This window comes from Neltuma alba, unplaced genomic scaffold (genome assembly GCF_004799145.2).
Source record: "Neltuma alba isolate B1F8T4 unplaced genomic scaffold, ASM479914v2 tig00011881_pilon, whole genome shotgun sequence".
NCBI classification, from domain to species: domain Eukaryota; kingdom Viridiplantae; phylum Streptophyta; class Magnoliopsida; order Fabales; family Fabaceae; genus Neltuma; species Neltuma alba.
The window spans coordinates 157,081-172,695 of record NW_021636483.1 but is presented as its reverse complement, the minus strand read 5'-3'; the positions used below and the strand labels follow the sequence as shown (position 1 = coordinate 172,695).

The following is a 15,615-nucleotide window of genomic DNA, read 5'->3' as shown; positions in this document are numbered from 1 at the left end:
TCCATATACGGCAATTAACCTTTCGACACCATAACCACACCACACCACACCACACTACAAATAGCTCTTTCAAACCTCAGACCAACTTCAAATATTAACCAACATACACATTTACACGGTCTTCTGGTTCTTCTTTGATTTCTCTCCTTCATCTCTCTCTCTCTCTCTCTCTCTCTCTCTCTCTCTCTGAGTGGCCGGCCATGGACGTTGCTGCAGATAACCTGCAAGCAGCAGCAGCAGAAGGAGGAGGAGGAGGATCATGTTCTTCTCAGAAGAAGAATGGAAGAGGGAAAATAGAGATAAAGAGGATAGAGAACACAACCAATAGGCAAGTGACTTTCTGTAAGAGACGTAATGGCTTACTCAAGAAGGCTTATGAATTGTCTGTTCTTTGCGATGCTGAAGTCGCCCTCGTCGTCTTCTCTAGCCGTGGTCGCCTGTACGAGTACGCCAATAACAGGTTCGATCGTTTCAGATCATAACTCCATTAATTTCTCTTTTTCTCTTCATCACAGCCTCTGCACATACCTCTATTTATCTATATTTATACATGTATGATCCATCTTAAATATTCTTCTTTTATTTCTCTATTCTCTGAAAGAAAATTGAAGTACTGGGTTTATAATTTTCCTTTGAGCTTTTCAAAAATTTGTTCTGGGTAAAATCTGCTATAATTAGACCTAAGGAACGACTATTTGATATTCTCAAGTTCTTGCTTTCTTCATCACTTGATGAGCGACCTGGGAAAGCACGGTTTTGTTTCAATTTCACCTTTTCGATCTGTACTGAATTGAAGTCATCATATATTAGTCTTCTCAAGTAATAAAATACATAAAATATGTACTAAATTGGTTAGAATACCTTAATTAACTGGAAGCTTATGAAGTTTAAGACCGTACGTGTTCTAAGTTTAGCAGAAAGCGCGTAACTTTTCTGAATAATTTATGTTGTGCAAATTTTCTTCATTTTTGTTGTGTCTTTTTTCTGAGTTTTCTGGTTCGTACATGCAATTATTCATTTTATGTGGTGTGTTTGTATTTCCCTTTCTCCTGTAAGGTTCCTCCCGCTTGTTGGGATTCAACAGATCTAAGGTTACATAGAAATAGGCATTAAGGTAAATCATTATATTTTGGAAGCTTTAATATAAAAGCTCAAAATACAAGCTAAAACTTTTAGGGTTCCAAAATTTTGCAGGCTGAAGATCTTGGCTTGCATCTCCCATTTTGCTAACTCTCTCTCTGTCTATCTATATTTCTCTTGCCTCTCTCTATCTCCACATCCTAACCATCAAATCTGGCAAAGTCTGCAACACAACGCTGTCCCGAGTTTTCATCAATCTCTTCCATTCCTTGACACTTCCTTGGTACTATCATTTTAGCTCTCACCTCTCATCAGCAAGAAAATGATTCACAAGAAGCTCACAGAAGCAGATCAGTTCAATGCCGAGACTGTAAAAAATTTCAAATTAATTAATTTTACCTGGTTAATTAATGTCAATGAGAGGTTAATTACTACGAGTCCTTGGCCCGGGGAAAAAAAAAAAGAAAAAGACCACGAGTCCTCTTTCTGCTTCATCCTTAAATTTTCTTCCTCCGTACGAAGCAGAAATGAGCAAGAAGGGAAGAACCCACCGTTTTTTTTTTAAAATAGGTTTTTCTTTTTCTTAAAAGAAATGGCAACAAGATTTGCCTATTTCTTGTTAGCTAGGGTTCCTCTTGATTCATTATCCATACTTAAACTTTCCGCCCAAGGACTGGTTTGGGTCGATGAATTATTTTAGTGCTTTTGTGCAGCAAGTATGAGCTGGGGTTTAAATTCTTTCATAAGCTGAGTTCAAGTAGATATTTCGAAAAAGTACAAAATCATTTCCCATTATATTTTCACCAAAAATAGAGTTCTTCATGCGACTAACACATAACATGAGGGTGATGGCTTCCTTTTTCATGTATTTATATATTTCTTATGCAGTTCTATACTTTTCAGAAAATAACTATAAAAATAATAAAAAGATCCAAAAGAAGTCAAATAAATTGGGGTCTACTGTCATATTTTTTCTTGATGATCGAGCTGAAAAAAGTAGAACTCCATGATATCATATTTCCAAGAATAGCAAAAGAGAAAGATAAGTTCTCTCCAGGCTCATCTATACTTAAGTTATCCTTCTCTCTCGCCTTTTATGGCTTTCATCTGTAGGAATAAAGTTTCCAACACTAGACGTAAATTAAATAACCCACCTACTCTCAGGAAATTTCATCGTATGGGAAGGTAACACTTATTGTATAAAATAATAGATATCATACCACTTTGCGTCAATATGCTTTATCGGACAAGTTCAGAGATAGAGCTGTTTCATTTTCACAATATAAAATGACAGACACATATTTGATATTCCATTTCATCACAGCATAACATAAATTTTAAATTTCTTTCTTAGTACGAATTCATCAACAGATTCAAAGCTCGTTACAAAGCATGAAACTTTACATGGAGAACAGTTGAAGTTGTAATTTAACGGAACATATAGAAATATCGAATAAGATTGTTTTGTTGATAGAGAATGGGACAGTGAAAATGGCAAGAAGAACATAGGGAAATGGAAAGAAGTACCTAACAGCGAAAGGTAAGAAAGAGAGGAAGAAGAGTATAGGAAATTGTGATCTATTCTGAGCTTTATTCTTGTGCATAGGGATGTGAAGCCTGTACCAAGTTGCAGCTGATCTCATCATTCACTTTCTCAGATTCATTAAAGCTCTACTGACACTAACTCTTTATTTACGCTTCAATCCACAGAGATAAAGCCAAGCTATATTCTGTCTTTATGATATAGTTATGGGCAAGCGACTTGTGGCCTCCTCCGAGGACACAGATATTTATATATAGTTTGTGTTCAACCCAATAAATTAAGGGTTATTTTAGCTGTGAGAGACTAGAGAGAGAGAGAGAGAGAGGGATATGAATACAGACACGCATAGGACCAAATGCAAGTGTTGTTCTTTAGTAGACTTTTTGAGTGTATATTAAAGTGTAAGCCTATATATGTAGTTTCTGTATCTTGCTTTGCAAATTTTTTTTCCCTCTTGTTTGTGTGTGTACACGTACCATTAATAATGGAAGATTGAGTCGTTGTGTGTGATTGCAGTGTTAGAGCAACTATTGAAAGGTACAAGAAAGCATGCGCTGCTTCCTCAAACACAGAATCTGTAGCTGAAGCTAACACCCAGGCACGTACACTTAAACACATATTTACGAGTTTAAAACTAGAAGTATTGATGTTAGTTTCAAGAATTTAAGATATGCCTAGGTTCTTGTTCATACTAACTTACTTTATCTGTTTATTAACATTAGTTCTATCAGCAAGAATCATCCAAGTTAAGAAGGCAGATACATGACATTCAGAATCTAAACAGGTCACTTTCTTCATCTCTTCTTGTCCATCGATCGTCTGACATTTTGAGGAACATAAATGTGTGTGTGTGTCTCTCTCTCTCTATATATATATATACATATTGAGTGAGTATTGTTACTTGAATTTGCAGGCACATTCTGGGTGAAGCTCTGAGCTCCTTGAGTCTTAAGGAGCTTAAAAACCTAGAGGGAAGACTAGAGAAAGGTTTAAGCAGAGTTAGATCTAGAAAGGTATGCATGATTCTGAATTAATGGACTTTCAACATATTTTTCTTAATTTCATTTTTTTTAATTATGATAATATATATAATACCACCGGCTTTGCATTGACGAGTTTCTAAAGTTCCTGATATTAAATGTGAAATACATTACTGAATTTGTACTTAACCACTCAAATTAATTCCTTTTCAGCACGAAACATTGTTTGCTGAAGTGGAGTTCATGCAAAAGCGGGTACTCTTTCTTTCATCCTCATTGTTTAGTTATTCCTGCTTATCTCTTTTCTATTATCACTACCAGTATATCAGTATTACTGTATTATTATATGTTATAAATACATAATATCCTATATTTCATGTAGTGCATATATATCCTAGACATATATAATATGAGACATAAGTTCTATTATAGGAGTGTTTCGCAACCTTGAAAGTGCTTCTTTCCGCAAAACGAAGTAAACTCCTCCACATATTTACTTCGTAAACCATAAAAACGCTTTTAAAACTATAGTTTGGTTTTTATCCAAACACTCCCTATTAATTACGCGTGTGCAGTGAGAGTAAGCCATAGGCTTCTCACATACATCAATTATATTATTGTCAGCTAATTTCGGTGGATCTGTCTATTCATCAAATCAATAACAGTTCTATCTATCAATATGTATGGTCTTGGACTATAAATAATGATCTTTCTTTAGAGTTTGGCTACTTGATCGATTCACTTACTTCTATTATGTCAATATTGATTACTACTGTTGGGATTCTGGTTCTTATTTACAGTGACAATTATATGTCTCATGATGAAGGATATTTGAGATTTTTTGCTTATATGATTCCTATATAACTTAAGCGACACAATAAAAGCTTTTCTATTCTTTATTAACTGATTTATGTATAGGATTCCATTCGACCCATGGTTGGGAACTAATGATTGGTTCTGTCTATAAAGATTTTGGATTTGCTCATAATGATCAAATTATATCTAGTCTTGTTTCCACTTTTCCAGTCATTCTAGATACAATTTTGAAATATTGGATTTTGAAATTAAATTAATGCAAGAAATATTGTCCAAGAATTAATAAAATGCCCTTACAATTAACAGAATTAATGCATTTAGAATTTAGAGAATAGTAAGTATTAATAGAAAGAATATAATAAGTTGCCCAGCTTGTGCGAAAAGTTAAGTTGATTAATGAAAAATAATACTTTCATCAGAGAAGTATATTAAAATAGAACCTGCACCAAACATATATTCTTGATTAGATTTTTTCCCCACTCTTTTGCTGAAAGTTTTAGAGACATATGCATATATACCAAACATAACCTTATATCTCTTCATAGTGCAATTATAACTGTATTATATATAGGTAATCCTCTTCTAAATGTACTTATTACCGTTATATTGCAGGAGATGGAGCTTCAAAACCACAACAATTATCTACGAGCAAAGGTCTCTCCCTCCCTACTATATATAAATAACGCTATGGATTCCATGTTGGCTTCACATCAAGGGTCTTGTCCCTTCTAAATGAATATAAAACATGCATATATTGTGTGCATCTTGATGGGACTCATCTGGAAAAAACTATCAAAAGATGATATAAGAGAGTGGGCAAGTTTAACCAAAGGTCTTATGTTTGAGTCTTGAGCATATACGGAGCTGCATTAAATACTTATTGGGAGAGCTTAATGCTCGCAGGGGTCCCATCCGACTTAGTCCGGATTAGTCATTATTCTAACTAACCCTTTTCATGTACACAACGTGCTTTGCGTGCACTTAGAAAGAAACATGATCAAAAGATGAAGAGAGAAACCGAATCCAATACTATCTAATATGCATATGTGTGAGCTGATAGAATTAATATTTATGGAGTTGAAGTGTTGACGATGATGGATGTAATGCAGATTGCAGAACAGGAGAGAGCACAGCAGCAGGAGCAGCAGCAATCAAGTGTGATGCAGCAGCAGCAACAGGGAAGTGTGTGTGAGTCCATCCCCACACAATCTTATGATCGCAACTTCTTCCCTGTAAATCTCTTGGCTTCTAATAATCATCATTATTCTTCTCGTCAAGATCACACTGCTCTCCAGCTTGTGTAAGTAGTCAATTAACCGTGAATTTCCCATCTTTTAATCAACTAAACTGTGAATTGATGGCTTTGTTTTCACTCTTTTTATAAACAAATGTAATAGCTGAATAACTAATTTATAGAGATTAAAAAAATTAGTTAGATGTTAAAAAATACGAATTAGTTTCCTAAAATATTCCTTTTAATAATTTGCATTGGAAACTATTTTATTGATGGAAACCCTTTAATATGAGAAAACAACAGAGATAGACATTTGGGAAAAAATTATAAATTTGATAAACAAAACGGATTGATCAGATATTACAGATAGGATGAAAGCAAATCCCTCATTATAGCTCCCATATTTAGGATTGAAATTAAATCCCTCCTTATAGCTCCCACATTTAGGATTGAAAGCACTATTATATTTTTGGCCTGATTGACTTTTATATGCTAAATGCACAAGAGAACACATTCAACAATTGACCCTGCTCTTTATGCAATGTGCGTGTACATTATTTAATTTCAAATTGAAACGGAAGATAGACACAAAAAAAGTAAGCCCTACAGTTCTGATGATGTTGGCCCGCAGAAATGAGATCTTTTTTTGGGGTGTTTATAACACTTTGTATACTTCAAGTGAAGTGCAATTTAATGGATTCAAATTGGTGTATTGGCTGCAGTTTGTATACTTCTGAGTAAAATTAGGGTTTTCATGGGGGAATTGTTGGGGAAGACCATTTACTTATTATAGTTCATGACTTTGCTTTATAACTTCTCCTGCATGATATAAACCTTTTTTTTTTTTTTTATGTTCTCTTCTGATAACTATTTACTTATTTTATTTTATTTTGGATGCTCAGGTAGCTGATAGATGAGAGGAAAGATTATTGGAAATTGTTTCACAAGCTTCATTTTGATCAATCTGGATAATCTGCAATTAGGGTCTAAACTGGAGAACCACTCAAATGGAATCAGTTTTCCAAACGAGTGCCTTTGATCAATTAGAATTTCCATTATTAATTACTTTCTGAACTAGCAAAACAATACCAGCATTTTATTGGCCCCTATCTTCATATATCATATGTAATTATATTTAAAAATATATATTGTTTTATTATGTCGTTTTTTTTTTCTTTGAATGATCAAGACCTAGTTTTTATCTCATTCCTTGCTACAAACAAGAAATGCGTGTTTGAAGGGGTAACATGATGTGAAAGTATATACTACTTCCGGTTCTAATTATAAGAGCTGGTTGACTAATTTGAGGAGATTAAGAAAACAAGTTAAGTTAGTTATTTGTAATAAATAGACGTTGTCTTTCCTAAAATATTCTTACTATCAAGTGAATTGGCTAGAAATACCATTATTAGAAGGACTATCTTGAAAAAAAAAAGCATAAATATTAGAGACAAAGTGGATTGGAGTCTCATATTTAGGACCAAAATAAAAGTCAAACGAGATCTTATATTAAGGACAGGAGGTAATAATTTACTAATCAAATGAATAATCTGGCCGGTACATAAGGGCTGATATGCTAGATTTCTAAATATTAATACGTCATACCAGCTAGGTTTGTCATTTACATGCTCATCCATAAATAATTTAAAGAAATATCTAAGATTAACTTTTTGTATAAATTTAATTTCACAAGAGGTATTTTATTTATTGACCATGCCGCTGATGCTTTCTTTGCTCTGTTTATTGTACGAGAAAAATATGCTGAGTTTGATATCTACTTAAAGATTTCCCAAATCATATATATATATATATATATATATATATATATATATATGAATTCGCGCGCATATGTATGAATTCGCACTCTTTCCTAAAAGGTATTCACTTAAAAATTTTGTCTATATTTATAAGGAGATTCTGAGCTATGTTGCTATAAAAATTTCAATCCAAACAATGAAATAATTTACATTTAACAGAATTAAATGCTATATAAAAGCATAAAACAATTTCTCCAAATAGAAAAAGCTTCTGTTATCAAGTATTAAACTGCAGATAACGCATCTAAAAACTATTTATTGTTATACAGCTGATACAAGTAAAATATTCATACCAAAGCAAGGAATTATTGTACCAAATTAAAAGAATTAGCAGATACTATACCAGTAGAATAATTTTCCATACAGAAGATTTTTAAGCAGGTAATTTACAGCAATACAATAACAAAAATTACAATTACTAATTTTATAAAATCTGTGCCCGGAGAGAAAAAATCAAGATGCTTGTAGATGGATCTCATAATTCTTAACAGCATATGCTGTTTCTAATATGGCTACTGATCAGTGGGAGTTTCATCTATATATGACTGTGAACTGTACATATATGCATATGGAAATATCTGACAATATTATATATATGCTGTGCAGAGCGTATAAGTCAGAGACTGAAGGCAAAACCTTCTTCCCTCAGATCCCATACGCATTTTGTCCAAATGAATCCCAAAGGATTGGCTCTAGTTCGTCTCCAGGTCTCAAGGTTCTGCTTTCTCTAGGTGAACACAAAATATACCTACCTTGTGTTCATTTGGAAATGTCAGGACTACAAGAAAGTAGCAGAACTGTGTTGATTCAGTGTGTAATTCCACATCTCCTGATGAATTTGTCAGAGAAATTTACATATCTGTTCCATAAACTCCGCACTTTTGGGAAGCCAATTTCAAGCCATGGCTTTGCAGGGCCGCTGAAATGAATTACGGCAGCATTTTCCAATCTATCTGGACTTATTTCTTCGGATTGATAGTGGTAGCCTAAGTCAGTCACAAGCCATGATGAATCTATGGGATGCACTTGACCCTCAAAAGCAATCACGGAAGGTGGAAGCACTCCTGGTTTCCATAATGATAACCCAGATTTGAGGTTCTGTGAAATCAAAAGTTTCAGAATGTAATTTCATGGCACAATAGAAAGAGTACTGCCAATTTATTTTTATAATCCGCAGGCCAACAACCTTCAACCCGAAGCCTAAGGTATTATTTAGTTGAGAGACATGAATAGTTTTATTATTCCCCAGCAAGTACTACTCATACGAGAGTCACACCAAATAATATTCTAGCACTATCTAAGTCTACAAGATTTCAACAAACTGAAATCTGTCCTGCATGGTTTACAAACACAAACCAGCTCGCAGTGATATTAAACATGCAAGAGATATGAAATTCAGAACCATGGACTATTCAGACTACTCATTCAATACTATAGGGCTTCCTCAAGAATTGTGCCACATAGAAGTTACCAAAACCCGTTTTATTGCAGAATTTTGAAGCTAAAAACTTAATCAAGTGCATCCAGATATACTTACAAGTCTCAACCATTGAAAGTAAGTCTCAGTGATATTCGATCTCCTCCAAGCTTCAAGATCAAATATATTCATGCCGTAGAGCCATACGCTTTGATCACGATCGAAGTTGGATGATATGAGAGGATGGGAGAAGTTCAAGTAGTTAATGTATTTACTTCCAGGGAAAACGGTTTCTGCCCCGGATGACTTGAAAACCGAACCAGAGACTTTGCCATTAAGATCTAGTTTCCACAAAGAAGATATGTCACGTTGCACCACAACATCGTCATCCAAAAATATTACTTTGTTCAGGTCTGGAAACAGCTGTGACGGACCACAAAAATCAAATCATGAAAAAACTATCATCAAGAGTTCATCGGGCTTGCATTAATCAGAACACTTTTACCAAACTTGAGCCCTAAAGATCTAAGTTAAGAGATACTTTAAATCAAAAAGTAACTATTTACCTCAGGGAGATAAATGCGAAGATGATTCATCAAGGAGAGGCTGTTGGGCCTCGGAAACTCCATGAACCTGCTTTGCTCTTGATCATTATGGTTGAATTCCCTGTCTTCAATATTCTTGTAATAGTTCTTCCAAATCAATTGATTAGTCTCCAGAATCTCCTCGACACCTGCATTAACTTCTTCGGACCAGTCATATTGGTGCAATCCCCTAACTTCCACTATTGCTGATTTCACAGAGTTGGTGGCAAACCATGCATGCATGGAAGTGTAAGTTTTCTTATCGGTGAGTATGTGAAAGACTAAATTTTCAGGGTTAGCAGAGTTTTCAACGGTAGAGGTGACCACAACAGAAGCAGCAAGGAGATTGTCAGTTAGGAGAACAACGTGGTGAAGGGTAGGATCAAAAAGCCGAGACACAAATTCAGCCGGAGGTAGGCGAGATCGGGCCATGGCATTTACAGAGTATTCTTCAGCTAACTTGAGGCATAGACAGTTTAGGCCATTGGGAACACCATGTGAAGCTAGATGCCAGTAAACTGATTCCATATGTCTTGCTGATTGCACCTTGCGTTCCATTCTTGATAGCTGCAAGTGATGATCAGAATAATATCATGTGTTAGAACAGGATGGATTGAAACGGAGTCAATATAGGAGAAGACTTTGAAATGTGCACATATCAATAAGATATTTTTCTCTCTAGGTGAAACGGTCCTCGAATGTCCTGGTCTACATAAATTAGGCCTACCCACTTTTATATGCGCATGGACAAACTAAAACCAAAAGACTTGAAAAGAAACTTGGCCCGATATTTTCCTAGTGCTGCTCGAAAGAACTGAAAGAATCTTGAATTTTCGCAGTCACTTTTCATGCAACCAGTTGCCTGGTTCACGAAACCAATAAGCTGTTTACTTAAACCTTCTCAAAGTTATATATACGCACCGTGGCCTTGATCTTGAAAGCGAATGCCTCCAGGTCTTGCCGTTTAGAGGCCCCCAACTGTTTCACAAGGTCATTGAACGACTCAGCTCCCTCTTCACTTACAGTACCGTCGTTCGCCTCTAGCAGCGCTCTGATCAGCTCATCTCTGAGTTTCTTAAGATAAGTACATGCATAGAATCAATAACCATGCTATCAAAAAAAAGAAAAGGGAATTATTGAAATTTAAATCCTACTATTTATTACCTGTTTCACCAAATCATCATCAATTGACGAGCGCAAATTTCATAGAAAAGTTATTTAGCATATTCGTGGTTAAATTATACTGTCGCCCTTCCATCGTTGCCAGTTACCACTTTGACCTCGGCTAGTGGATTAGTGTATAACATTATGGTTTTAGGGAAAATTGACCCAAAGAAATTCTTTACATAATTAGCCTTTTAAACCCACATACAGTGGCTAGGTTTATATTAACAGTGAATGGACAATAATTATATTTTTGACAATGATTATATTAAAAATAAGCTTTTAACCAATTAAAAAATGACAAGGTTTAGATAAAGAACGAAGAAGAAAACGACCAATGACTAACAAAAAGTATTTATAATTAGATAAACATGACATGACTATTAATTTTTTAGATTATTGTGCATTATGCTGATCGAGCTGTTCTACCTATTCTTTTCCGTGCCGTCTTATTATTTTTGTCTTGCTTCAGTAATATTCCGTAAGCGCAGAGCAAACCTTAACAAAATTCGATGCAACTGTGACTCCTCAAGTTGAGTAATGGACAAAATTTGACAAGTCATTGATGTATCCAATATATTCCAAAGTTTCGATTTATATATAACTTTTTTAAAAAATATAATTATTGATTATTGATAAATTGATAAATTTTTTAATTAAAGGTATATAATATTCAGTGACATATTTATGATTTAATTAAAAGACTATACACTTAACATGTTTGATTGAAAACTTTCAAATTAAGATATTGATCACATATATATCACACTTGCTTTTGCCAACGCTCACACACACACACACACCACACTAATTACATATAAATTATGTGAATAAATAAAACCAGTCTCTTAATCATGATTTACGTACATGTATTAAATTGATATTTCACTACTTGAAGTAAACGCTAAGTACATAGAATTATGAATGATAGTATTTGCCAACATTTGTCTTAAGATGAGTTAGGGATGTTGAAGTTCGGAAATATGAACACAAAGGAAAAAAAGAAAATATATTATAAAGGGGGGAAAAACAAAAGAAAAAGAATAAGTTCACGCGATGAAAATGTGACCATACTCTTCAGGCACAGGTGTGGATTATTGGATAAAATAAATGGGTTCCAATGCGATGAAAACAGAATCAGATTTTAAAGTGAACTCGATATCATATACTATATATTGCCTTTTTTTTTTCCCTTTTAACTTTACCTGGAGAAGAAATTGCACACTAAAATAAAAATTCAATATATAAATTGATTACTTAATTAACGCCACCAGTCCATGACTCAGAGAAGGCTCATAGTACTAAAGCGAAAATAAAAATACATATTTAATCGTCTAACTTGATATATAAGGTTTTATTTTTGTCTTCCAATTTTATAGAACTACGGTGTTGGTGATAGAAATGGAAGAAACCTTTAATAAAAATTTAGAAACTAAAATGAAATCATATATATAAAGCTAAACGATCAAAATTATATTACACTTTTTATCCATACAATGCAACACCAATATCCGTATAACTTATATCATGGTTTTTTTTTTTTGGGCCAGCAAAAGTGTAAACCATGCACTTTTTCAAACACAAAAATCGTGTTATTTGTAATTTATTGTGAACAATGTAATTTGTATAAATTTCATATTTTGTATTAATATTAGCGTGATGTCTCATTAAATACCAAACGTATTATGTATGTCCGAAATAAATAATAAACATGTCTTCTCATAGACATTGAGAGACATTTTTTTTTCGTATTATTTTTTCTGTTGTCACCCTTTTCATATTAATTAATAGGAGAATGACAGGCTAGCTATGTCCCAAAATATTGATTTAATGATCGCTATATTCTCAACAATTTTTTTTAAAAATACTTTGTCAATATCAGTAGAAAGTGTTGCAAGCGAAAATCTTAGCTGTAAATTGACAACTATATTTAAAACAGGCATGCCTAATTTACAAAAGAGATTTTAAATTTATAATGGCCTAAATTTTTATTCCCAATTGATTTTAGAGTAGCTTTTGTAAAAAAAAAAAACTAATTATAATTAATTTATGAGCTAAGATACAAATTTGTTTTGATGATTTTAAACTTTAAGAATAAATTTATAGTGAAAACTTTCTAAATACTATCTCCGGTCTTTAATATAATATTATGTTTGACTTTTATTTTGGTCCTAAATATAAGACCCTAATCCATTTTGTCTCTCATATTTATATATTTTTTTCCAAGGTAGTTCTTCTAACAATGATAATTCTAACCAACACACTTAATTAATAAAGATATTTTAGGAAAGACAATACCTATTTATTACAAATAACTAAATTAACTTTTTTTCTTAATCTCCTTAAATTAGTCAACTAACCTTTATAATTAGAACCGGAGGTAGTAAGTTTAGATCTTAATTTTTAATTTAATATTTTGGGATCAAATTATCATTCTCTTTTCTCTTTTCAATTATATAGGTTATAAAAAAGATGTAAAGGTAATCTTGTAGTTGAGGGTCACAATATACATACCAGAGACGTGTCACTCTCGCCCAAAAACCTCCATCGTACACAATCTGCAATTTATCATTTCCACTAATGCAGTTAAAAAACTTCTAAAAAAATTTCAACCAGACAACCTAATTTTTAATGATTCTTTTTTATCTTGTATAGATAAGTCCATTTAAAAGTACTTTTTTAATCTAATTAGAAACATAGCAAGTATAGCAAGCATGAACTAATTCAGAAACCAGAATGCGTGAAAATAACGAGTGACGACGTCTCACTGAAATTTCGTTATACGTCTCTGGCTCCAGTACTTTCTTGGGACTGAACTTCCGATTTTCCGTTTCTTCTTAATGCCATTGCCCAACTTTACCAGTTTAATTTTCATGCGATTCAAGATACTCGATAAAAAAACCAAAAAAATTAAATTATAGAGTAAAAGATTTGAAGACCAAAGTATTTAATTTCAAAAGCGCAGAAAAAGCAATACGAAGCAAGAAACAGAAACTGAAGAATAAACGCAAGATTTGAATTACCTAACGACGAGCAAACTGCAGCAGATTCGAGCACCAAGAACGCGATTCTGACAAAGAGAAACGGCAGGACGATGCCGAGTAACAGCACCGCCGGCAGGAAAGCCCCGGCGGAAATCCGGCGACCTCCTGCAGCAGGCGCCGTCGCCGCCGTACTAGTCTTCGCCAATCCTTTTCCGGCTCCTCCTCCACCGCTGTTTGATATCGCGATCACTCTCTTTATCCCCTTCGCCGATATGTAGAACTTCATCCTCTCGATTCCATTACTCTATCCGATGGCTTCTCCTCCTCTTTGTCCTTCTCAGGATCGAACCGGCGGGAAAGATCTGATGCTTCACTGGCTCACTGCGAGACGAGAAAAGACGAGAGAGAGAGAGAGAGAGAGGAGAAATGGAGCATTTATCCTTTTGTACTTTGTCGAGCAAAATGGAGTTCACGGGGATCGAAATTCTCCAGGCACAGTGAAATCAATTGTCTCGGGGAAGAAAAAGAGAAACCAAATCAAATCAAATGTCTCTGGAAAATTATTTGGAAATTCTTTTGAGTGATGGAGAGAGTGAGAGACTGTATGCGCGTGTTTGAAGGAAGAAAAGCCAAAACCAAACCAAAGCCGTGATCGAAGCCGCGGGAAATTGGTGATGCAAGCATGTGTCTTGGCTAATAGCTATCATTTTCAATACTAAAATACTATCACCTCTTATCCTAGATATAAAACTCTAATATATTTTATCTATTATATTTATATAATTTTTTTAAAATAGTCCTTTTAATAATTATAGTTTTAATCAATACAATTGATTAGTGAGAATATTTTAAAAAAGATAACACATATTTATTACAAATAACTAATTTAACTTATTTTTTAATCTTTCAAATTAGTCAACTGGCTCTTATAATGAGACCGGAGGTAGTACTATCTCATGGTTAATATAAAAATTCATTTAATATGAAATCTTCATTTATTGTTTATCTTATATTTATGTATATGTTTTAAAATAGTCCTTATAATAATAGTAATTTATCCAATACACCTAACTAATAAAAATGTTTTAGGAAAGATAACACATATTTGTTACAAATAACTAACTTTTTTAATCTATTCAAATTAGTCAACTAGCTGTTATATTAAGACCAGAGTTAGTATTAAAAACATTTAAAAAATTAATTTTATTTAATTTTTAATTAAATTCTTGTAGTTTTTTTAGGAAGAATGAAAAAAAAAAGCTGAAAATTACTAAATACCAAATCAAGTTTAGCAACAACACTTCATTTGGTGTTGATAATATTAAATTTGTAAATGACAACAAATTTTTATTAACATTACTTATTTAGCATTTATAAATTTTCAGCTTTTTTTGTCATTTTTTTTAATCATGTTCTTATAATTTTATCCTATTTTTAATTAGGTCATATAGTTTTTTTAATCAAATTTTTGTAGTTTCACATCATTTTTTTTTTTAAATAAAATCTTTGTGGAGAGGCTTGATTAAAAATAAGTAAAAGTGTAAAACTGGGGGGCCTACAAAGACCAAATTAAAAATTTGGATAAACAATAATAACTTGATAAAAAAAAATAATGATCTTATTAAAAATCAGATAAAAATATGAAGACTTTCTATTTAATTTTTTTCCAGAAAATATTTTACCAAAAAATTATTTAAAAACTGTAAAATTAATAGAAAATATAAACCCTTTTTTTAAATCAGAAATCCTTAATTTTATAAAGGAAAAATTGGTAAAATATCTCTGTTTAAAAATTTGATTGGATAAAAAAATCTGAATTTGAACAAATGCAATTATGATCCGTAAGCGTAATATATTTTTACTATGTGTAAATGATTTTCATATTAATAGTTATTACACATCATTGATTGATGATATGTTATACATAGTAAAAAAATATGTTGCACACTCACAAATTATAATTTATTAGCTCAAATTCAGGTTTTTTAGTTAATTA

At 33.0% G+C, this 15,615-nt stretch overlaps 2 protein-coding genes across 3 annotated transcripts; one reads left to right on the top strand and one right to left on the bottom strand.

Moving 5' to 3' along the window:
- Positions 1 to 200: 200 nt before the first annotated feature.
- On the top strand, positions 201 to 5,723 carry LOC114718978 (agamous-like MADS-box protein AGL5). The gene is made up of 7 exons (XM_028904434.1): positions 201 to 460; positions 3,140 to 3,221; positions 3,346 to 3,407; positions 3,537 to 3,636; positions 3,817 to 3,858; positions 5,032 to 5,073; positions 5,529 to 5,723. Exons 1-7 carry the CDS (start codon positions 201 to 203, stop codon positions 5,721 to 5,723), a joined length of 783 nt encoding a protein of 260 aa, XP_028760267.1.
- A 2,065-nt stretch (positions 5,724 to 7,788) lies between these two features.
- LOC114718956 (probable galacturonosyltransferase 15) lies at positions 7,789 to 14,218 on the bottom strand. 2 transcript variants are annotated; one of them, XM_028904406.1, is made up of 6 exons: positions 13,659 to 14,214; positions 13,150 to 13,193; positions 10,393 to 10,545; positions 9,454 to 10,038; positions 9,008 to 9,310; positions 7,789 to 8,568 (listed from the first exon to the last, which is right to left on the bottom strand). In XM_028904406.1, the coding sequence occupies exons 1-6, from the start codon at positions 13,903 to 13,905 to the stop codon at positions 8,278 to 8,280; spliced, it is 1,623 nt and encodes a 540-aa protein (XP_028760239.1). In that variant the 5' UTR covers positions 13,906 to 14,214; the 3' UTR covers positions 7,789 to 8,277. The 2 variants fall into 2 exon arrangements, with proteins under 2 accessions (XP_028760239.1, XP_028760240.1); XM_028904407.1 differs by having other exon boundaries at positions 8,423 to 8,534; positions 13,659 to 14,218.
- Positions 14,219 to 15,615: the final 1,397 nt, after the last annotated feature.

Coding starts and splice junctions, on each gene's coding strand:
- LOC114718978 (XM_028904434.1), top strand. CDS start 201: ATGGACGTTGCTGCAGATAACCTGCAAGCAGCAGCAGCAGAAGGAGGA. Junction 3,637..3,816: donor GCAGAGTTAGATCTAGAAAG/GTATGCATGATT, acceptor ATTCCTTTTCAG/CACGAAACATTGTTTGCTGA. Junction 5,074..5,528: donor ACAATTATCTACGAGCAAAG/GTCTCTCCCTCC, acceptor GATGTAATGCAG/ATTGCAGAACAGGAGAGAGC.
- LOC114718956 (XM_028904406.1), bottom strand. CDS start 13,905: ATGAAGTTCTACATATCGGCGAAGGGGATAAAGAGAGTGATCGCGATA. Junction 13,194..13,658: donor TGCAGTTTGCTCGTCGTTAG/GTAATTCAAATC, acceptor GATAAATTGCAG/ATTGTGTACGATGGAGGTTT. Junction 10,039..10,392: donor CTTTCAAGATCAAGGCCACG/GTGCGTATATAT, acceptor CATCACTTGCAG/CTATCAAGAATGGAACGCAA.